This window comes from Doryrhamphus excisus, chromosome 7 (genome assembly GCF_030265055.1).
Source record: "Doryrhamphus excisus isolate RoL2022-K1 chromosome 7, RoL_Dexc_1.0, whole genome shotgun sequence".
In the NCBI taxonomy this organism is placed as follows: domain Eukaryota; kingdom Metazoa; phylum Chordata; class Actinopteri; order Syngnathiformes; family Syngnathidae; genus Doryrhamphus; species Doryrhamphus excisus.
Genome location: NC_080472.1, coordinates 5,435,115 through 5,459,019, shown reverse-complemented (window position 1 = coordinate 5,459,019; position 23,905 = coordinate 5,435,115). Strand labels below are relative to the sequence as shown.

Genomic DNA, 23,905 nt, shown 5'->3' with positions numbered 1-23,905 from the left:
TACGACATTTTAAGATTACAATGTGAAAACTGCAACATATTGAGAACGGTGTAATATTTTAGTATATTTACAGTATGTCTAAATGGAGTTTGACACGCTTGCATAATGTTGTACTAGGCCCAATTAAACCCCCTTACTACAACCACGATAATACCTACAAGAAAACAAACAAAACCTCAGCCCGCCATCATCAGTAATGTGCAGATATATCTTTTCCCGCTGCACAGCTTTAAAACAGCTGCTCTGTCACCCACACTCAACAGAAGCACAGCTGGCATAGCAGGTAGCGAACACCCACTCCACGCCACCTTTACCACCAATTGTGTGTGTTCATGGAAGACTTCACTTCCAATGCATAGCAGTCCCATCTGCTCACAGTGAATGTTTTTCATTGATTTTCATCGACAAATTGTGTCCATAACTACGGACAGAAAGTGTAGGCGCAGCCAAGGCATTGTGCTATGCTAACTATCTGTGCTATGTGACCTTCAGTGTTTACCACGGTGCTTTGCAGCTGAATGTTGGGATGGACGGGTTGCTCCAGGTGGAGTTTAAGTATCGCAGGTGCTTGTTCACAAGTGTGAGGAGGGTGGACCAACCGATTGTGACCGAAATAGCTAGATCAGATGTGGGCAAACTTTTTGACTCACGGTCATCAAGCAGAACGACGTACTTGCTCATGGTGCAACAAAATGAAAACACAACATATCCACAGCAAGTTACCGTAACAAATAAATAAATCAACGAGTATGACGACATGGGTGATTCACAACAACTAAGCGCTAAACGTAACATGTAACTTTAAATCGTTATTTCCAAATGACCGTAAGACATGCTGGGTAGTCCAGCTGCAACCGTAATATGAACTATGAACAATAAAACAGTGGCTATCACGAGTATGTTAACTCCTATTTGTTTACTTCTCTGGCGACCTCCTCAACAAATATTGCGACAAACATTGCAAAATGTTGGGATAGTATCACAAGTTACCCTGCATGCCTTGCGGCAGGAATATATGGGTATGCGTATTTATTTGTTATTTGTATGCCCACATGGTGAGGCGGGTAGGTTCTTTGTGTGTCATGTGTTGACCTGAATTTGGAAATGCCTAGTGTGCTGGATGAAGACGCTTGGCCCACGGGCCGTAGTTTGCCCACCCTTGAGCTAGATTGTGGACACAAGTGGCCGAAATGAGTTTCCTCCATTGAGTGGCGAATTGAGAAGCATTGAGAACCGCTTCTCCTTCAAACGGAGAGGAGCTAGTTGAGGTGGCTGGGACCTTGAGGTAGTTCTGGTGTCCGACTGGGAGGTTACAAGGATAAGACCCGCTGGAGGGATTATGTATCACAGCTGGTCTGGAAATGCCTTGTTGTGTCCCCCCCCGGGTGGAACTGCAAGAGGTGGTAAGACGTAAGACGTAAGAAGTCCCTACTGAGACTGCTGCCCCTGGCACCCAGAACCCGGATCCGGATAAGCAAATGAAAATAGATGGATTCATGTTCTACCAGCTGAAACGTAGTACTTGGAGTGTCACGATTGGGCTTCACCCCCTCGTGACAGCTCTTGGTTTTCCTCTTTTCCTGTGTTCCTGGTTCATGCCCTTATTTTGTATTCACTTCCTGTGTTGCTCTGGTCTGTTTTCCGCTGTTTTCCATTGCTTTCCATCATCTCCTGCATCTGTTTCCCATTTTCTATGATATTTAGTTCAGGTGTGCGCTCCTTTAGTTGTTGGGTCCTTGTCGTTTTTATGTTGGACTTGCTTGTGAGTTGTGCTGCTGCATAGCATCTACAATAAATACATTTTTACCTGCAATTGGGTCTCTGCATCCTGGGGTCGCACCGCAAAGCTCTCAAGCCCGACCGTCACATGGAGGTCTCGGTTTGCTTGATTGTTGCACAGTAACATATACACAATAACTCAGGCAAAATTATTACAAAAGGACAAATTTATTTCAAGCACTTACATAGAAAAATAAGATTGATTTGATTCACCAATAATAAATAGAGTGCCTGACATCAGCCTCTTTCGTCAGTATCATCAGTATCCAGTCTTACAATACAGCAAAGGCACTATCGTGTTCATCTCCATCAGTGAGTCGTTGGTGATGCACATCCATACTTTGGTGGTTAAGGCCCCACTGACATAAACTGGCATCTGACTTAAACTACACTGTTTCCTACCTCTCGGACTACATGAATGATGGGCCTAAAATAAGAAGTATGGGCCATATATATAGTCACATATAAAGACATTGTTGGACATAAAACAACTCCTGCTTGCAGTACCGCCATCTAATAGTCAAACACGGGCATCCATTACATTAACTGCTGGCCCATCTCAAGTCATTCTTTCACTGTTTTCCAGTATACAACTTTGCAGATTTATAAAACGTAATTTATCTTAATAAACATGCACAAAGAATCTGAAAATAACTTTCATAAACAGTGAGCACTGTTCATCGTATAAACAGGTTGTGTATTTCTTTGTCCTTTCTAGGAATGTGCTTAGTGATTGCAATTCATTCATTAGTACCGCAACAGTATAGTGGGATATATTAATATGTACAGTAATCCCTCTTTTATCGCAGTAAAGTGGTTCCAGACCTGACTGTGTTAAGTAGGATTCCTTATTTATCAATGCAATATTTTCGTAGTTGGAGCATAGAAAACCTTCTATATGTGTGTTTTAACATTATTACAGCATACTAGACATGAATTAAAACTTAATTATTTGAGGAATCGATTATCCAATTAATTGACAACTGTGCCTTTGCCTTCGGAAAACAGTAATGGACATTTTTGCCTCTTTTCTGATCTGTTGCGGACCAAATCTGTAACTGTTTTTGTTTGCTTCATATTGATTTGGTCCACCTTGGGCAGGGGTGTCCACAGTGTGGCTCTGGGGGTCATTTGTGGCCCATAGCTTGTTCTATGTTGGGACCACAGCACATAGGAGAAATAAAATCAAACAAAAAAACTCCCCAGCTAACAAAGCAAAAAGGCTAAAAATAATAATAACTAATTGTAACTAATAACACAAAGCTTTGATCTTAAATATCTATTGTAGATGTATTTTTTTTTCAACCTTTTTGCCTTTAAAAGGGACCTATTATGCTCATTCTCATTTTTGGCGGTTTGTATTGAGTTGTGGACTCCTATAGAGCAGCTACACACAATAACCCGCACAGAAAGCTTTCTAGCTCTCCCAGATTCTGCACCTGTTTCTGCAGTGTTTCTATTGACTTCCTGCTTCCAACCTAAACAGTCAATGGATGACAAAGGTCTTTTTCAGTTCAATTTACTCCACTCCTGCCCCTCCTCTGGGTACGCCTACCCCGCTATGATTGGTCACACTCCAAGCACTCCCGAGGATTGGTGGAAGTTTGCACACCCCTGGTCGCGGGCCTAAAGAATGACTCTATTGATCAAAACAACAAGCCTCTGATTAATGGGCAAAGAAAATAATCGTTATGAAATTTCAGTCTTCACAATTTTTTTTCAACGTTTTATTTTTTATTATTATATTACTGTATTTTAATTTTTAAATTTTTTATTATATTTTTTTCAACAGAAAAATTATATTTATAAATACTACAGCGTACGTGTACAACTGTTGCAAAATTTTTTGATGTTTGTGTCTTTATGCTTCACGAATAATGATTTTTTCTTAAGTGTTGAGTTTTCTCACTTTGTTTGGCGGTCCGTAAACACATCATAGTTTTTTGGCCACATACAGTTTTGGCATCTGTTTGTGGATCGTCTTACATTGTCATCCTTTACTGGTGAATAGCTATACCTTTTATACTTTAAATTAGGGATGGTCCGATCAGTCGGCCAGAAAACAGTATCAACTGATTTCCATAAAAAACATTTGATCGGCCGAAAAACAACTTTCAAAGCCAAAAACCGATTGCCGTGCAGCAACAAGTCCTACATGTTTGCTGTGTCAACAGCAGTGTTGTGAGTGAACAATGGGAATTGAAGAGAGAAGCGGAAGGTTCCGGAGCTGAATCTAATAATAGCAACAATCACTTTTACTGCAAAAGTTGATCCGAAATCGTCAGCGTCAAGCTAGCAGGTGGGTTTGGAAGGAGGAGAGTGAAAAATAGACATTTTTATGGACATATAAATTACCATTGCCAAAAAGCAGGGATCTGAACTGTATTTTTCTTTTCTTATTTTTTTCCTTCTTAATATCCCATGTTGCATCAGGATATATGCAAGCGTCGCTATGTTGGAAGTCGAATGTAAACTTCTTCCGGTCAAGTTTAGTACATGTATGTTTTCAGTACACTGCCCCCTGCAGTTTGGGAGCAGGCGCCACATGGAGTATGAAGACACACATGATCTCTTGAGCCTAACCTTAAGTCATATCCAAGTATCATATTGTTTCTATGTTCTCTCTTGGGAAGATATAGTCGAATGGTTCCTGAGTGTACCCACTACCGTACTGTGACATATTGGCTACTGTAGAATCAAACACATGAATCACAATGAATTAGCCTGGCCTTTGATAATCTTAATAGCGGTCAAAAGAATGATCAATAAAAGCGAATGTAAAGTGAATAAGTTGATATTTACACTCCAAAGAAGAAATTATGTAATTATGTGAATGATCTTAGTATAGGCTGCACGGCGATCGAGTGGTTAGCGCGCAGACCTCACAGCTAGGAGACCAGGGTTAAATTCCACCCTCGGTTATCTCTGTGTGAAGTTTGCATGTTCCCCCCGTGCATGCGTGGGTTTTCTCCGGGTACTCCGGTTTCCTCCCACATTCCAAAAACATGCTAGGTTAATTGGTGTCTTCAAATTGTCCATAGGTATGAATGTGAGTGTGAATGGTTGTTTGTCTATATGTGCCCTGTGATTGGCTGGCGACCAGTCCAGGGTGTACCCCGCCTCTCACCCGAAAACAGCTGGGATAGGCTCCAGCACCCCCGCGACCCTCGTGAGGATAAGTGGTAGAAAATGAATGACTGAATCTTAGTATATACTCCATAAAGTGATAAGGCGTAAAACATTCTCCTGTTGGACTGACCTCTCCAACATGGTGCTGACCCTAATGATCCCCAAACGCCCTAATGTCGCAGATACTGGATCATGGGTGAAATACCCCTGATTGTCAGAAGAAAGCATGACAGTATTTTGCAGGAAATTCTACTGCTCCGTGTGTCATGTCGTCTCTTTAGGCCCAGTCAGCACAGGAAACCAAAAATGTCTGAAAGGTTCTGGAAGTGTCCGACAGATCTTTTTAGATGTTCCTCTGGGCGGTGAGGTACTTGAGAGCAGCTGCACCATACTTCCTGGACAAGTCTTGGTGGAACTCGTCCTTGAGGGTGTTCAAACAGTTGCGGTAGCTGGAACTGGAACGGAACTTGGAGATGTCAAAGCTCGGAGCGTGGGGCATGTGGATCATAAAAGCGTTTGGGAGAACCATGAAGTCATACTCCTGGAAGAAAGAACACGCTGAATGAATCAATTATACATTTTATATTTGCATTCTAAGTATAAAAGTAAGTAAAAAGTAAGAAAGATCAAAAAATTCCGACACTGAGCCCCTTGAGTTCATAGTCATAGACAGATTTTAGTATATATTACACAAGGTCTAACGTACTATGAGAAAAAATTGTCTTAGTGTTGTCTTGCTTAGTTTTGAGTTTTTGAATTGTTAAAGTTACACATCATTTAATCTATGTGATTAACCTGTTTCGACTTTAACCAAGCATATCTTCTTCTTTCTCTTTCGGCTTTTCCCAATCAACTGCCTCCATCCAACCCTGTCTTCCGCATCCGTCTCTCTCACACCAACTCACAGCATCCTTCTACCAATAAGGTCACTATCTCTCCTCTGGACATGTCCCAACCATCTCAGTCTGGGATGTCAGAGATGAGGATGTTGAAATTCACAGTGGGAGTGACCAATGAATGAATGAAGTACATCAGAGGGACATTACATTTTAGAGGCCCTTTATCTCCAAGGCCTCTTACATGTAATGGGTGGGTGGGTGGATGGGTGGATGGACGGATGGCCAACGAAATGTTGTTGCCTGGCTCCCGTATAATATTAAATAATAATAATAACGATGTACTGTGTTTACCTGTGCATCCAGTTCAATGATGTGGGAAACTTTGTTCCAGCCAAAGCCCACAAAGCGTTGATCATATTGCGGACAATCGCGTCTGACAACAACGTATGGTTCAAAGTCTGCCTCCCAGTCAACCTTGTAAGGTGTGGTGGATGTTCTCCACTTGGCGTAGTTGGAAGGCGCATGACCTTTAGGCCATACGTGATACCTACACATGCAAAAACATCATCAAATCAACATTATTGCAATGTTTAATGTCTGTGTTCTCAGGTTGACCCAAAGGATAGGAGCATTGTTCCTTATGAAATTGACTGCAGTGATGTTGCAATGACCTCTACATTGGCGAGTCCAAACAACCTTTATACAAATTTCTTCATGACTTTCTGCTAGCACTTCCTTTGCATCTGGGACAATCCTTTGACGACCACTATGGTTAGTAGAGGTAGTGATGCGTTATACCAGTTTTTTTTATTCGATTGTATACCTATTATTTTTGGGGGGGCATTTTTTGGCCAAATTCATGACAATACCAATTACTTTATTGCCATTTTACCCCAATATCACATTTGACAATACCATGGAATCGATACCGCCATCACTAAATTAAGCTATTTCTGTCAAAGTAGGAAAGCCCACTCTAAACAGAGGTTGTACTAACATCTGTCCTCCGAAGACTGTTTGATTCCACAGGAAGAGTGGCCACTATTGAGCTGTTTTGCCACAAATAGTCAACTTTGAAAGGGTTATGGTTAGGGTTATCATTGAAACAACAATTCTGAAGGACTGGTTGAGAAGAAATCGTAGAGACCGTTTTGATACCTGAAGGTATATAGTGTCCCCATGTCCAGCATGGAGAGCAGCTCAGCTTTGGATTTGGGGAAGGACAAGCGATACCGAAGTGTCTCAAAAGCAGGGACCACCAGGGCTTTGTTCGTACCAGCCATGTCCAACTGGACCACAGATTTTCTGCATGGAAAAAGCAAAGAGAGGTGTCATGGAAGGGCGGTCATCACAGTTCAGTACATTCTGTACGTTGGTGTTAAAGTCACGGTTTATTTGATTTTGGTAATGGTAATGGTTTTATTTCATTTGAACATGCATCAGATTAAAATTGAGTGCATCCCATAATCAGTTCCCAGTTCCACATGTCCTTTACACAGGTACTTTTACATTCAGTAACTGTTACATTTGTTCACTTCCTGCTTTCCTAATATAATTTAAGTTTACAGTGCAGCTTCCGACCAGATGGCGGCGGTAATGTGTCAGTCAGCTGTTTAGACAAAAGACTACTTGATGGGATGATTCTTGATGGCCACATCTTGTATAAAAAGATTAAATTTGCGTTTGTCCACAATATTACTTGTAAAAAATATGACTTTTTCATGCAAAATGCTAACCTTTTTCATGTAATATTCCGAATAAAATACTAAAAGAGAACTGGATGGTGGTCCGTCTTACCTCAGGTACTCATAGAGACCGTACATTGGTAAGAAGTCCACATCTGTCAGGAAAACATACGGCGTTTTGGCATTCTTCAGGGCTACGTTCCTCAGCAGGTTGATGGGGTAGAACTGGCCTTCCTTGTAGACAACGTGGTAGCCCACATTTTTGCGCTTTTTCAGGACCTCCGAGGCTTGAGCATAGCGAAGAAACTGCTGAGCCTCTGCGTCAGACATGTAAAGTGCCAAGCTGATGGGACCTTCCCAGTGTTTACAAATTGCCTCCAGCATCTGCAACCTTGAGGTGACAGATACACAACATTTTATTCACGCAGATAAAACCACATGAACCAGGGATGCTGGGTTGTGTGTTCTGCTGTGGTAGTTGGTATATAGCCATCTATTTATTGCGGTTAATTGGTACCAAACCAAACTATGCTAAATGTATTGTATTTAATATATATAATGTAAAATATAACATTATATTATTATTGTATTATATTTATAATTTATAATTAACACAATATTTAATATATATATATATATAAATATAGAATTTTATTTAATATACATACATATTAAATATGTATAACATAAAATATGTTTATAATAAATATAATATTCAATATACATATTAAATACAATTCATTTAGCATATTATATTTTGTATATATATTATATAATGTATTTAATATATACATATTAAATACAATTAATTTAGCATATTATATATTATTGTATATATATTATATAATATATTGTATTTAATATATATATTTAATATTTATAAATAAAATATTTTTATCGTTAGATCATAGAAAACCTGTTTATGACCTTCTAAAAGTGTTTTTTTAATCATTATTAGAGCCCTCTAGGCATGAAATAACACCCCTATAGTCACATTCACACTCCCATTACCCAACATAGTAGACATAATAAGAGAAAATGATTAATTTTAGACATAATAAGACTTTTGCTGGTGTGATGCTGTAAATATGTTTCGGTAGCACAGACATGAAGTAACGTTGAGCGTTCAGAGTTGAGTTTTAGCTTGCCGTGGGTCATGCACCAATAAAGTTTTTGTCTGGTGCTTGTGTGTCTCACCCAACATTACAGTAACATTGCTGACACCTAGTGACCAGTGTAGAATACTACATATATATATATATATGGAGCTTGCCAAGCCATGGCGAAAAAAAAGCATTTGCTCCACCTCATTAAGTCAATCGTTAGTGAAAAGAGAAGCTAGCACAAGGCAGCTATCCACCAAAAAGAAACATGTGTGTTCCTGTTCCTGTCTCAAACAAAGATTGTAGATGATTGAATGACAGATGATGAATGAAATTCCAGTGGGGTGCAGCTTTCTTTGAAGCACAATGCCCGCGGCAGAAAGACGCCATATTGTTCCTCTCCCCTCTCTTCCACGCCATAAATTACAAAAACTGTTCTTTTTTTCTTGTTATAATGAGCAACCTGTCTTAACATTTTAAAACGTTCCTAAGCAGCCATGAACGTTACTGCAGGTACCTGTCCATAGAGAGTTGGGCCACCAGTGTGACATCGTTGTCATTCTCGCTCAGCGTATATTCATACTGCAGGAAGTAGAGGTGGATTCTGTGAATTGTAATTCGCTCCCGGCGGAAGTCATAACACTGATCATCCTCGTCCAGGTCCTCCAGGGCAGTCTGCAACTAAAGAATAAAAACAACATAATGTCATGCTACTAGAACATATATGACCAGTCTGTCAATTCTTAACAGAGAGACAGAATGTAAAAAATTCATATATGAATTTATTTCGTTGAGTGAATAAGTATTTGATCCCCCTACTAAGCAGCAACTTCCTGCTTTCTTAATATAGTTTAAGTTTTTTATTTTATTTTATTTATTTCTAATTTAGGAGGTAGGAGGTGATACGTATGAGCATCCAATGCCATAATGGGTACCATAGTAAGTGTCAATATAGTGATATATATAGCACATCAGGACTGGTTCAAGACTCTTCATCCTTGTATTTAGCAAACATCAACTGCTTGTATTGTTTCTTGAATTGGCTCATCGTTGTGCATTGTTTGACTTCCTTACTCAATCCATTCCATAGTTTGATTCCACATACTGAAATGCTATGGCTAGCATAACGTAGTCCTAGCATAGAAGTGTTTCAAATGTACTTCTTCCCTGAGATCATATTTCTCCTCTCTTGTAGAGAAGTATTGGATTACATTTTTAGCTAATTGGTTATTTATACAACTTGAATGTCTCGTTTTCGCAAACTAGCAGTATTCATGGTGGGCCTTTTGTTGAGTTTTATGTACTGAGTCCTTTTATCATCCTCTGTTGAGGGTAGGTTTTTGTTATTTTCTTTGTTTTTTTCTTTTGCTCTGTTGTTGTTCTGCTCCGAGCTATTTGTTTTCTTTCCAGCCTGTGAGGCCAATATGTCCTCTGCCAATCACCGCCGCCTCCATTGCAGCATCCAGCCTATAGCAACTGCCTCCCGCCCACTTTCTCATCACAAAGCCAGAAGCAAGCATGGGATTTACCTGTTGTTGTGAGAGTGAAAGTTTTGCACGCTGCAAACAACCATTCACACTCACCACTTCACCACTGCAGGCATTGCATTGTACAGACAACACATCGTACTGCATTACTGCAGTTTTCATGACTTTGTACATTATTTGTGCCTCACCCCCCTCCCATGACAGCACGTCACTGTTTTTTATCATCTGTTGCCACCAGTCAACTACTTCTCAGTACTAACCTGTATGCTCTCTGGACTGGCCTGACTCCAGCAGCCAAACAGCTCACGTCGCAGCAGGTTTCCGTCATACTCCAAGAAGGTCAGGTAAAGGTTCCTGAAGAACTCCACATGCTTGTTCTTCACACGAAGCTTCTTTGGGGAGTTCCAGTGGATGACCTAAAACAAAAGCGAGGGGGCTCATTGGGCCTTTAATGGTGCAAAGTGTTATCATAAATAACTGGAGACTCGATGCCCAACCCTATTTATACGTAAAAAAATCCCACTTTGCGGAAATGTGCTAGTCACTAGCCACGTATACATGGACCCAAATATTCCAATTCCATTCGGGTTGTTTGCTGAAACGGAAAGAATGTAACCTTTGTATACACCTCATTCCGAAAGAAAAGTGCCAATCCGAATGAAAATATAATGGGATTCACGGGGGTGGAATATTCCTTTCCCCAATCCGATTGAGGTATCTTGTACCCGCTCAAACGGAAAGTTGTCAGACTGCGTTCTTCTTCGTGGAGTTTTTCTTCTTCTGTTGTTTATTGGCGGTTGGCAAGCAGCTTTGGTGTGCATTAGCGCCATCTGTGGAACAGAATCTAAACCCTTCTATACGCCATTCACAAGTCCACTTTTATCACAAGCAATTTTAGCGTACCTTGAGGTCAGAAACATCGGTGTAGCAGAGCTCAGAGCGAGTGTGATCAGACAGCTGAACATTCCAGAAGCAGGGCAGCTGGTGGACCAGGACTGGGTTCTGCTTGATGAAGGCATTGAAGATGTCCTAGAAAAACATCTCCAATAAGACACTCTCTCTCTTTCTTTTCAAATATTATCAAATTTCCAGTTTGTTCTCACCTGATCAGCCAGAGATGTACTCAGCATGTTCATTAACTCTTTCTCTGCCGTCAGCCGCCACATTTGCTCCCATCCAATTCGCCGCAACCTCTCCAAGTACAGGAGAATGACACCTACCATTGTGAAATAATACAATCGGAACCAATCATATGTCAAGTGTGCAGCATCGGTGATACATGCTGTATCTTCTTATGTCAAGTATGCTACCTGTGTTGAAGCCCCGGCCAAGTGCAGGCCAGGGTTTATGGTTTTTCCACAGGTTTCCCAGGTACCAATCACTCTGGTTCTCCACCAGACCAATAACCTGTTTGTCTAGAAACAAAGAAAACCAACAATAAAGATGAGAATAAAATCTGAATGAAAATAATTATCAATTTAATCGATACATTTTTGATACACGGCCCGTTATAAGACAAGATTCATTCATTAATTTATTTTCTACCGCTTATCCTCACGAGGGTCGCAGGGGTGCTGGAGATGCGGGGTACACCCTGGACTGGTGGCCAGCCAATCACAGGGCACATATAGACAAACAACCATTCACACTCACATTCATACCTATGGACAATTTGGAGTCACCAATTAACCTAGCATGTTTTTGGAATGTGGGAGGAAACCGGAGTACCCGGAGAAAACCCACGCAAACTCCACACAGAGATGGCTGAGGGTGGAATTGAATCTGGGTCTCCTAGTTGTGAGGTCTGCGTGCTAACCACACGATCACTGTGCAGCCTCAACGGTTAAACAGTAAAAAATAAACAATCTAAATATAAACAATATAAACAACCTAAAAGTATTAACAAATTTTCCCAGGATTAAATACAAATACAGTTTACAAATTAATATGAAATGTGAAAATGTATGAAATATATGACCAGTATATACATTATAAGATCTTGGTAGTGATTTGAATATGAACCACGTACTTCGGTACGGGACAAAACATTTAAAAAATTATATATATACTATATTAGAAAAGCAGGAAGTGAACAAATGTAACAGTTACTGATTGTAAAAGTACCAGATGGAGGGGTAGGATTTAATAAGCGTTGCTTCTTCCTACTCCTTTTGGACATGTGGAACTGGGAACTGATTATGGGATGCACTCAATTGTAATCTGATGCATGTTCAAATGAAATAAAACCATTACCATTAATTATGAGGCATTATGAATATTGCACTTACAACTCAATATATTGCTTTGGCCCCCGTGGCGTGTTATTTTGCATTCACACTGAGTCAGCAACATGTACAACGGTCCATGGCAGACAGACAAGTTTTTTGTGCAATATTGTACAAAGCTGAGGCACCATTTTCACCAAAAACTGAATCATACAAAAGTACAAAAATCCAGGTTTGACTGGATCTATGATTTCAGGTTTTGTGTTTTTGTGCAATCCCAGCTGCGATGTAATGCATGGTCCAAACCAAGATTTGCAGTGTTCCTACCCTTATTAACAAAACCTTGGAGTTAACAAGTATTCTGACACTCAAGAGAGATATTTGATGTCAAATTCAAAAGATCTTACCTGTGAACTTTCTGAAAACTCCCCAGAGTTCAGCGATATCAGTGGCAAAGGTGATGTCTGTATCCAGAACAATAACCTTTGACAGGTCAGACGGGAGGGCTTTGGTTAGTGTCAGCTTCATCAAGCCATAAATTCCTGAGTAATGCTTGTTTGGTATCCATGACACCTCGGACTGAAACAAGACAAAAGTGGCGTTTATTAGGTTGGTTGAGGCGCTCAACCATGCTTGTTACTTGTTAGGTATGTCCGACACAAACCAACATACCATATAAATAAACACATCATTTAAAGAAGGAGAAAGACATTGTAGATCTACGGGGATAGGTTAACATGCGCTTACCTTGAGCTCATCGGCGTCATAGAAACTAACTTGCACGGACGGAACCATCCATGACTCAAATAGGGAGGTCAATATTTGGTTGGCCACGGCATCAGTGATAAAGTGAAAGTGCAAGGGGTTTCTCCTGGAAAATTGAGACAAAATTCATCCAGTTTGCATCTAATTAACTGTAGAGGGAGTCAATGTATTTACAGTATATATCTTAGTCTATGGACCGACCCTGAGCTTACTTTCGATCTGTTTTTCATTTCATGTCAGGAAAACTTCCCATACTTGATTATGCTGATGTTGTTTACCAAAACACCACCGACTCAAACCTCTCAATATTTGATGATTTGATATTTGAGTTTTTAATACAGATTTGTCTTGAAAATTATAATCCATCATTTATAAGACACTCAACTGTCTTCCAGCCCAGCCTTTGAGTCAGTATATTGATCTATATCCTTTCAGACATATCATTAATCAATTTTTCATAGTTGGTAAAATCTGTAAATACATAGGTTGAGGGTAATTCAAGTTCAAAACCGCATCTGATTAGACTAATCTTCCATCTGCCATTACAGTCCATTACAAAATATGTCCTATTGTTAGTCAAAAAATATTGAAAATCAATTCATATGTAGTATTGTGGCCACTAGGAGTCAGTAATCTTACATTACCTTCAAACTGCATGGAGTCAACAATGGCATATACTACATGACACGGTCAAACAAGCTTTTCTCCCATTCCATGTGGAAGTGGTACATTTGTTGGCTTTTTACTTTGCTCTTCTTCCCAACTCTGTTTGATACCGTTTAGAATAAGTGTAAAATAAACAAATTGGAGGCTAACTAGCTAGCTTGGTAGCATATTTTGTTTAAAGCGGTGGTCAACTCCTGTGTCCCAGCAGTGATCCTGTAGCTTGCTCATTACAGTTGTGCAATGTAAGCGGACAATGACAGGGGTGTAGAGGTGGTGTTATAGGGGTGTTATAGGGGTGTTATATCATGTCTACGGGGCTCTAATAATGGTAAAAAATATATATATATTTCGAAAGTCATAAACAGGTTTTCTATGATGTAACTATTAAAATATTCCTTTCATTAATATTGGATGCTACTGTGTGAATATTCACTTATCACGATCGGATCTAGAATTTGATTTGTACCTCTTTTTCATCTTATTTTTCTTATTGTTATTTTCTTATTCTTGCTTATGACCACACATCTGTTGCTCCTGATGCTGTATTATATTGAAATGAATTATGTGTGTGTATGAGCTGGTGATGGGTGGGAGGGATGTGGGGGCTGTAGAAGTGGTAGAGCAGTGTGTTTTTCTGTTTGTTGGTCATTATAGTAATGTTTCATAATATTTCTGTATGTGTTGCGACCTGCTGCGCCTTGAATTGAACATGAAATAAAGTCCATAAATGAAGTATTATGAGTATTACATAGACGTAAGTAAGTATTTGAGAAAAGAGCTCCATTTTTGTGTCATGTGAGAACATCACATTCTCCCAAGCCTTGTGTAAGTCAAATACTTATTTATCTCAATCTAATACTAATTAATGTATGTACTTTATTTCATGTACTGATATCGCACAATTGACATTGACACAGGGGTCCCAGTCAGAGATATCATAAACATAAGCGCTTGAGAGGAGGTGCTTGAAGTAAGTAAAAATCCATTAAATAATGAATTGGATTTCTTGTCTCCGCATTTCAATCCCCTGCTCATGAATACTAAATGGATGAATAAACAAACAAAAAAAATTGATTTTCACAACTCATGATGGTAAACGTTCCCTGTGTCCTTGGGGCTGCCATGAACAAGAAAATAATTCCATATTTTGTTATTAGAAATGTATTTGAGAATAGATCCCAACAAGTAAAGAATAATGTCTCTGTCATTGACATGGATGACATTAGTGGTGACTACTGTGTTAGTATTATTACTACTCGGTTGCACGGTGGGTGAGTGGTTAGCGCACAGGCCTCACAGCTCAGTTCAATTCCACCCTCGGCCATCTCTGTGTGGAGTTTGCATGTTCTCCCCGTGCATGCGTGGGTTTTCTCCGGGTACTCCGGTTTCCTCCCACATTCCAAAAACATGCTAGGTTAATTGGCCACTCCAAATTGTCCATAGGTATGAATGTGAGTGTGAATGGTTGTTTGTCTATATGTGCCCTGCAATTGGACCGAAGACAGCTGGGATAGGCTCCAGCGACCCTTCTGAGGATAAGCGGTAGAAAATGAATGAATGAATTATTACTACTATTAATGCTAACATTACTGGTAGGGGCCGCATGTGTTTGAGTAGTTAGCATGTAGGCAGCACAGTAAGGAGATCTAAAAGATCAGGGTTTGAGTCTCTGTTGGGCATCTCTGTGTACGTGTGTGGGTTTCCTCCCACATTCCAAAAACATACTGCTGGAATAGGTGCAGATTCTGGAAGATCTACAAAGCTTTCTGTGTGTGTTATTGTGCGTAGGACAATTTATAGGAGTCCACAACTCAATACAAAGGGCCGAAAAATGAGCATCTGCATGGTTGTTGAGTGGTTAGCATGCAGGCCTCACAGCTAGGAGACCTGAGTTCAATTCCACGCTCGGAGTTTGCATGTTCTCCCCCTGCATCTGGTTTCCTCCCACATTCCAAAAACATGCTAGGTTCATTGGTGACTCCAAATTGTCCATAGGTATGAATGTGAGTGTGAATGGTTGTTTGTCTATATGTGCCCTGTGATTGGCTGGCCACCAGTCCAGGGTGTACCCAGTCTCTTGGTGGACTAGATGGATGGATTACTGTTGGGTTTTTGCTTGTACTTTGGATAAAAAGAATACCTTACTGTAGCTAACTTTACTGATGCCAACAACAAAACATCTGAGAGAGTAAAACAAGACAGCAGAAAGAAAGTACAGCTAAAATGTCTCACCTGTGAAAGAGGACGGATTTGACAAGTGTGACCACATCTCTACTGGCGTTGTGTCCAGCACAAACACAGGCAACGTGTATTATCTGTGGAAACACGATTGTAAATATCACCGTTATGCGCCATGCTACCCTACAAATGACTCTCCTGCAACCATGTGCTATTACGCAGGTCTCACACTGAATCTGTCACGGCTCAGTTGCGGCCGCCTGAAGCATTCCCTGTTGTAGATTCATGCTAGCTCCATGCTGTTTGGGGTTTCACTTTTTTTTCAGACGCCACAGACACCGGAGTACTCTCTGGTCAAGCTGCGGGTTTACGCCGCTGGCTTAGGAGCTTGACGCTGCGTCTACCGGAGTCAGTGCGACTGGCACTTGACGGATCAGGCCCGGAACCACAACAGATTCAGTGTGAGCCCGGGTTTAGGGTTATTCAATTAACAAACTTAATAAACACAACAAAGGTAAATAGAACCTACATAAATAAAATATGCTATATTGGCAGAATGCAAATCAGCTGTTGTGCCTCCAAAGAGGATCGCCATTTTCCAGGACATCAAATGGATGGCAACTGTACTGTTGAGGTCGTATTAGAAGACTCCTTTCATCACGTCATGCTCTATGACTAGATAGGTGAGAACCTGTCTGGCTAGTGCACAATTGGACAGACCAACCTGTCAAATCCTAAAACCAGACCTGTCCTATCTAGTCTGATTAGTAGTCAAATCAGACCTGTCCTATCTAGTTTTTCAGCATCACGAGCAGGCTTCATCAGTTTAGATTAGATAGGACAGCTCTCTTCTTCTCTTCTCTATGCTGAAAAATGCTGTCCTTTCTAGTCTTTGAGCATGACCAGATAGGACAGTTCTCCTTCTCTAATCTGAGGGGTGTATCAATGTCGGACACGCTATGCCTGCGGTAAACGCGGACCTACGTTAGCACTCTTTTAGTTCATACATGCTAAGTCAGGGGTCTCCTACCAGTAGCTCCTAACCACTTTTCAATTAGCTCTCCAAAGGCTTTTATTCATTTATTTTCAACTCCTACACCCACAAAATTAGTCGCACAGTACTTAGGAGTACTTGGTGTGATCCATCGCAGCGGAGTGTGCGTGCCACGGGTGGAATAACTTAAAACAGACTGTTTCGGAAATAGGTTTCCGGGTTTTGGAATAGGTGCAGATTCTGGAAGATCTACAAATCTTTCTGTGTGTGTTATTGTGCGTAGCTGCTCTATAGGAGTCCACAACTCAATACAAAGGGCTGAAAAATGAGCATCTGCACGGTAGTCGAGTGGTTAGAACACAGGCCTCACAGCTAGGAGACCTGAGTTCAATTCCACCCTCGGAGTTTGCATGTTCTCCCCGTGCATGCGTGGGTTTTCTCCGGGTACTCCGGTTTCCTCCCACATTCCAAAAACATGCTAGGTTAATTGGCGACTCCAAATTGTCCATAGGTATGAATGTGAGTGTAAATGGTTGTTTGTCTATATGTGCCCTGTGATTGGCTGGCCACCAGTCCAGGGTGTACCCCGCCTCTCGCCGGAAGACAGCTGGGATAGGCTCCAGCACCCCTGCAACCCTTAAACCCTTAAACCCATAAATGGTAGGAAATGAATGAATGAAAAAAAGACAGGGACGGTGTATATTAATCAACATATGTCCATGTTATTACATGCAAAATTATAGTCAGTGAGTAATTCCATCTTTAGTACAACCTATGACATGAAAGTAGAGAGGAAAGAATATATAAAAATAACAGGCATAAAACCGAGTGCACTTGGGAGAACCATGAAATTTGTTAAAAAAAAAACATTTGAGTGCTGAAGTGTTTAAGTGTTAAAGTACTTGAATGCTAAACTACCTAAGTGAGCGTCTGCTCTACATTTCATTTATATCAGTATTTCCTGACCTCACACTTTTGGACGGTAGGCAATCTTGGACAGTCCGTGTGGTTGTTCTTCTTCTCCTCCGCTGTCTTGTATCCATCCTCTGGTCCCGTGTCGGCAGAGGCTCCCCACTGTTGGTTGCCATCATTTCCCTCAGCCGGCTGGCCAACAGAGGCCTGCGATTGGCTCAGCTGCAGTCTGATCTGCCTGTTCTCTGCTTCCACCTCTCGAACCCGTGACTCAAGGACGGCTTGTTCCAGAAGCGGAGATGCAGGCGTGTTGGTCAAACAGGGAGGAATGAGGATGGAGCAATCATCTGTGGACAAGCATATAAAAAATATAAACATTCTACTGTACTTCATACTTTTTAGTACAGTATTACTCATGGATATGCGCCTTGTCTTCAAACTATATAGTGGCTCACGCACTTAGCACTCATAACCAGGGAGTTCTGTGTTTGATTCCTACAGTTCTCATGTTCTCTGTATTTGTGGAGCCTTGCAACAGTTTCCCCCCCACATTCCAAAAATATACATATTTGCGTCATTGGAAATTCGAAGCTGCCCATAGGTGTGAGTGGGAATGTTTGGCATCACTTCCTGTGATGGGTGGGAAAACAAGGCACACCTGAGGTCGTTCTGCAGTTAGTGGTTCTGTAAAGCATAGCAGCTGCAACAGGGAGACGCCTTAGGATTCCCCGACATGCCTCTGTGTATTCCAGTTAAGGGACAGGGACTGGGAGAGCTACTCCTACAGGTGGCGGTAAATCCAGAACCCGTTTGTTGACATCAGCGGTCAAGCTGATCTGGTGTTTTTGGCCCATGGGAGCCCGAAAGCAGCTGAAAGTATTGGTTTGGGCAGTCGCTGAGGCCAAAACTCGGACATGGGAGGAGATCGGGAAAGCCAAGAAGAACGACTTCCAAATGACTTCCTTTCTGGACCATCATTGGCTGTCTCAGGAGGGGAAACAGAACCCTGTCAGAAACGTGTATGGTGGGGATGGTGTGTTGCTGACCTCAACTCAATCCCATCGACACGTCTTAAAAGGCCGGCGATAAATCCGACTTATTTTCAGTGATGGTTGCACTGCAAGGGCTGCCCTTTGTCACTGATTCTGTTCATAACTTTTATAGACTAAATGTCTCCAGTACATATGCCTCCGTCAGGAGATGTTCAGGGCATTCCCGAGTAGTTGGTGGCCTTGAGGAAGACACAGGACGGCAGTGGATTAAACCGGAAAACCGAAAGATTTGTGGTTTCTACCTCACTTTTTCCCTCTTTTCTCTTGTTTTCTATCCCCTCCTGCTCCAGTCGCTTAAAATTTGCATAAAAATAAACCCAAGAAAGTAAAATATAATCTATCCAGTGTAACTACTCTCTGCCAATTTCAACGTTGTTTGTTGGTGCTGCCGTGCGATTCTGTAGCAAAACACCATGGGACATGTAGTACTTGTCTCTGTGTTACTTTGTACTTACTGTACAGGTTTCCAGACAGCAGGTACAACCAGGTGAGCAGCACCACGGCCGTAAGAGACGCCACTAGAAGTTTCAGACGTCCTCGACACAGCAAGTTCATGACGGGATGGCGACTGACAGCATCGACGGATGAAAATGTGGAAGGAAGCTCAGGTAGGATGAAGCATCATCACGCTGGGGAGGACATTATGAGAGTAAAGACGTTATCATGAAATTAGCATTTGGGAGCAAATATGATGTGAAAGAAAAAAGGTAAAAACACAGTACAGTCGTCTATCTGTGTCTATTAACCTTGGAGATAAATAAAGTGTATATCAGTGTGAGAAGTTGCGTTCAAAGACCGAGACATGCATTACACATGTCTAGGGGAATTTGAACTGTATATTATTAAAAAAAAACTGAGGATAATCCATAATTCTGCTTATACCACGAAGAAAAGGAAAGCAGGAAAGGAGAAGAGTACATAGAGTATAAGAGTACAGATTAAAAATCCTGATGACAAGCAGATAATCAACTCTTCTAAACTTTTCTTTCGCTTTACAACATTGTCACCGATTTTAATCACAACAAAACAAGTTCTCTTGTATTGAAAATCTACAGAAATAAGGCGTGTTTCTTATTGAATCGGACTTCCACTGTAGTACTTGTTCTTTTTTGGATTAGAAAAGTCAAAGTGGACCAGTTGCATAATCCTTTTTCAATTGAAAGTATTTTATGTTGGCTTATATCATCAAATCATGTTGACCTTAATCCAACACATTTGTAAATAATACACGCATTTCTATGTGCAGACATTTTCATTGTCACGTCTACTGCCCTCAGTCACTGTGCATTAGCATTTGGAAGGTATTGCCATTCCGGGTATATAGTATGTACTGTACAGTATGCATGCTAATACTTCATCAAATCAATATATAGATTTTTTTTCCCCACCATGTTCATGCTTGGTAATTGTTACATCCCATAGTGGGTGTGGATGCTTTGTGTTTTTCCCAGAGTGGTTACACACCTGGAAGGTGAACAGTGCCCTCTCTCTTCCTGCTCGACCAAACATTTGCTGTGTGTGTGTGTGTGTGTGTGTGTGATAAATGCTATTTCCTGTGTGCTCAGCCATTTTGGATTTATGTGTTCATTTATTGTGTTAATTGCATACTGCGACTTAAAAGGTATTGTATTTTTGGTGAGTCTGTTTGTGTTTGGCTACTTTTGCTTCACTGGTTGGTTTAAGTCCTGGTTTTGAGGTTTGTTTTTTTGTTTTATCCACATTTTTTGTGGAGACTGTTTTTTGTTATTTTGGGATTAAATACTGGATTGTATTTGACCTATTTTCTTTTTACACGTCTGTTACGCCCCATCTTTCCCTAGACACCTAGGATACAATAGTACAATGGATAACTGGGGAGCCCGGTGAACTTGTCGAAAACTAGCTAACCCATAGGTCATGGAAGTCAGATAACCCAGAAGGCACTGGGACCATAAAGTCAATTTCTTCGTTCCCAGATAAGATATGGGGGGAGGCAGGCCGTTTTAACCAGGAAATGCCAGATCCCAAAGTTTACAACACAGTACAGTACTCATTGCTATGGGAACCAAGCTCAAAAGGAAGACCCATCTCTCATCCATCCATCCATTTTTTTATACCGCTTATCCTTATTAGGGTCGTGGGGGTCGTGCTGGAGCCTATCCCAGCTGACTTTGGGTGAGAGGCGTGGTCATGGTCGCCAGCCAATCGCAGGGTACATATAGACTGACAACCATTCATACCTATGGACAATTTAGAGTCACAATTAACCTAAACATGCATGTTTTTGGAATGTGGGAGGAAACTGGAAACCTGGGAGAACATATGGGAGAACATATGGGAGAACTCCACACAGACATGCCCAAGCGGACATTTGAACCCAGAGTTTCCTGATCTCCTGACTGTGTGACCAACATGTTAACCACTTGGTCACTATGTGCCCCCCCCCTTCAAAAAAATAATGACATTACAGATAAAAAGAAATTGAATTAAAAACTATAGGGAACCTATTATGTTTTTCCCACTTTTCTGACCTAAAAATGTAGTTCGAATGTTGTATTCTCATGTTAAACAATGGCAAAGTTTCAGATAATGAGGTTTTCACATTTGGAAGTAAGGCCTGAAAGAAATTTGGGATGACTCAAAACGCTCGGCTTCAGAGGCTGTTATTCCTCTGTGCTCAGCTGTTTTTATTAATTTGGTTTTGTATATTCATGATCTGATTTATCAAAGGCTGTCCAAAATGGAAGATCTTTGAGTCTGTTGGGCCTTTTATCCTAACCATCTAATTACCGTATTTTCTGGACTATAAGTCGCTCCGGAGTATAAGTCAAACAAGGCCAAAAATGCATAATTAGGTAGGAAAAAACATACATAAGTCGCACTGGAGTATAAGTCGCATTTTTTGCAGGTAATTTATTTGACAACCTACTTGACCAAAACAGACATTACGTCCTCTTGGAAGGCGAGTTCTAACAATAAAAGAATAGAGAACAGGCTGAATAGGTGTAAGATATGCTAACACAATGGTTATTCAGCTACACAAAAAATAAACATGAACACAAAAGGTGTCCATTGTTTATGTAACATAAATAATTTTTTCATTTATAAGTTGCTCTGGAGTATAAGTCGCAGGAACAGCCAACCTATGAAAAAAAGTGCGACTTATAGTCCGGAAAATACGGTAATAGCTCACTTACTTCCGAGTGCATCCCCATTCTTATCAAATACATTACAAGCTGTATATTAGAGCTGTCTTTAATAGCCGACTATGGCAGTGCTGTGCTGCTACTCTTAAACGACACCATGGCATTTGACATAGTTGACCATCAAATTTTTATGTCTTGCTTCGAGTCATATGCAGGTTTCAAAGGCACTGTCCTAAAATGGTTTAAATCATACTTCAATCAAACATATCCTTCTCCGTGAACATTTTTCCTCAGAGAAAGCCCCTTTATCATGTGGCGCACCTCAAGGCTCAATCCTGAGCCCTGTTCTTTTCTGGGATACCTTTAAAAAAATATATAAAATCCCATTCCATTTTTCCCAGATGATTGCCTTTCAATTCACAAACCAACTTGTCTGATCAACTACTTAAAAGTCTACAAGATGCAACAGACTGGATGTGTGTAAAACAGACATCCAAATGTGTGTGTCCCACTTAGTTCCCACTGTGGCCCCTCAGTAACAAGCCTTAGTGTTTTTGTTTATAGTTCTTTTGAATATGAAGTTACATTTTCAGCTCAGACTCTTAGGGAATGTCAAGCCATATTTGCCTCCGAACCAGACGGAAACTGTTGTTTAAATTCTTTGATCATATCTGGCCTTGACTATTGTAAGTCCTTATACTTTGGCCTTGAACAGTCCTCCACTCGCAGACTACAACAGGACCAAAATGTGGCTGCATTACTTTGTACTCGCTACTCTCCACCAGTTGCCTGTTATTGGTAACATTTAACATCTTATTTGAAAATCTTTTTATAAATCTCTACAATGATCAGCGTCGATTAGAGTGTCCCTGGTCTAGGATGAAAACCAGAGGAGACGGGGCGGAACTCTTGACCGCTCTCTCCTGAACCTTGAACTGCTACCTCAGTCAAGAGTTTTAAATCAGTGTTAAAAAAAACAAGTTTGCACTGGCTTTTAATACAAGGCGGGGTACACCCTGGACTGGTGGCCATCCAATCACAGGGCACATATGTATAGACAAACAACCATTCACACTCACATTCATACCTATGGATAATATCATAGTACTTTTTATTGTATTGATTTGTGTTTTAACCTCTTACGTTTTAACGTTAGTATTTACTGAGGAACTAATGACTAGGGCACATTTAAGGTAATTACTGAAGAATGTTTTTTTATGTTTTTTGGGGGCTGCACGGCGGTCAAGCGGTTAGCATGCAGACCTCCCAGCTAGGAGACCAGGGTTCAATTCCACCCTCGGCCATCTCTGTGTGGAAATCGAAAATCTAATTACAGTCTAATGAGTTAAAGAGGGGCGGCACGGCGATCGAGTGGTTAGCACGCAGACCTAACAGCTAGGAGACCAGGGTTCAATTCCACCCTCGGCCATCTCTATGTGGAGTTTGCATGTTCTCCCCGTGCATGCGTGGGTTTTCTCCGGGTACTCCGGTTTCCTCCCACATTCCAAAAACATGCTAGGTTAATTGGCCACTCCAAATCGTCCATAGGTATGAATGTGAGTGTGAATGGTTGTTTGTCTATATGTGCCCTGTGATTGGCTGGCCACCAGTCCGGGGTGTACCCCGCCTCTCGCACGAAGACAGCTGGGATAGGCTCCAGCGACCCTCGTGAGGAAAAAGCGGTAGAAAATGAAAGATGAAAGAAAGAGTTAAAGAGGTCGCATAGTGGACGAGTGGTTAGCATGTAGACCTGGGTTCGAATCTCTGCTTAGGCATCTCTGTGTGGAGTTTGCATGTTCTCCCCGTGCATGCGTGGGTTTTCTCCGGGTACTCCGGTTTCCTCCCACATTCCAAAAACATGCTAGGTTAATTGGCGACTCCAAATTGTCCATAGGTATGAATGTGAGTGTCAATAGTTGTTTGTCTACATGTGCCTTGTGATTGGCTGGCGACCAGTCTCTCGCCC

At 41.0% G+C, this 23,905-nt stretch overlaps 1 protein-coding gene across 4 annotated transcripts in view; it reads right to left on the bottom strand.

The window, feature by feature from the left end:
• Positions 1-1,961: 1,961 nt before the first annotated feature.
• Positions 1,962-23,905, bottom strand: part of large2 (LARGE xylosyl- and glucuronyltransferase 2) — a 35,097-nt gene continuing 13,153 nt past the window's right edge. For all 4 annotated transcript variants that reach the window (XM_058078309.1, XM_058078308.1, XM_058078310.1 and 1 more), the window contains 14 exons: positions 19,270-19,443; positions 17,817-18,109; positions 15,911-15,993; positions 12,995-13,118; positions 12,655-12,826; positions 11,333-11,437; positions 11,126-11,238; positions 10,926-11,051; positions 10,283-10,438; positions 9,053-9,216; positions 7,545-7,823; positions 6,906-7,052; positions 6,099-6,294; positions 1,962-5,449 (listed from right to left, as the gene is read on the bottom strand). In XM_058078309.1, coding sequence (XP_057934292.1) covers positions 5,252-5,449; positions 6,099-6,294; positions 6,906-7,052; positions 7,545-7,823; positions 9,053-9,216; positions 10,283-10,438; positions 10,926-11,051; positions 11,126-11,238; positions 11,333-11,437; positions 12,655-12,826; positions 12,995-13,118; positions 15,911-15,993; positions 17,817-18,109; positions 19,270-19,369 — 2,256 coding nt within the window. In that variant the 5' untranslated portion in view covers positions 19,370-19,443 and the 3' untranslated portion in view covers positions 1,962-5,251. The remainder of the gene's footprint in view (positions 5,450-6,098; positions 6,295-6,905; positions 7,053-7,544; positions 7,824-9,052; positions 9,217-10,282; positions 10,439-10,925; positions 11,052-11,125; positions 11,239-11,332; positions 11,438-12,654; positions 12,827-12,994; positions 13,119-15,910; positions 15,994-17,816; positions 18,110-19,269; positions 19,444-23,905) is intronic.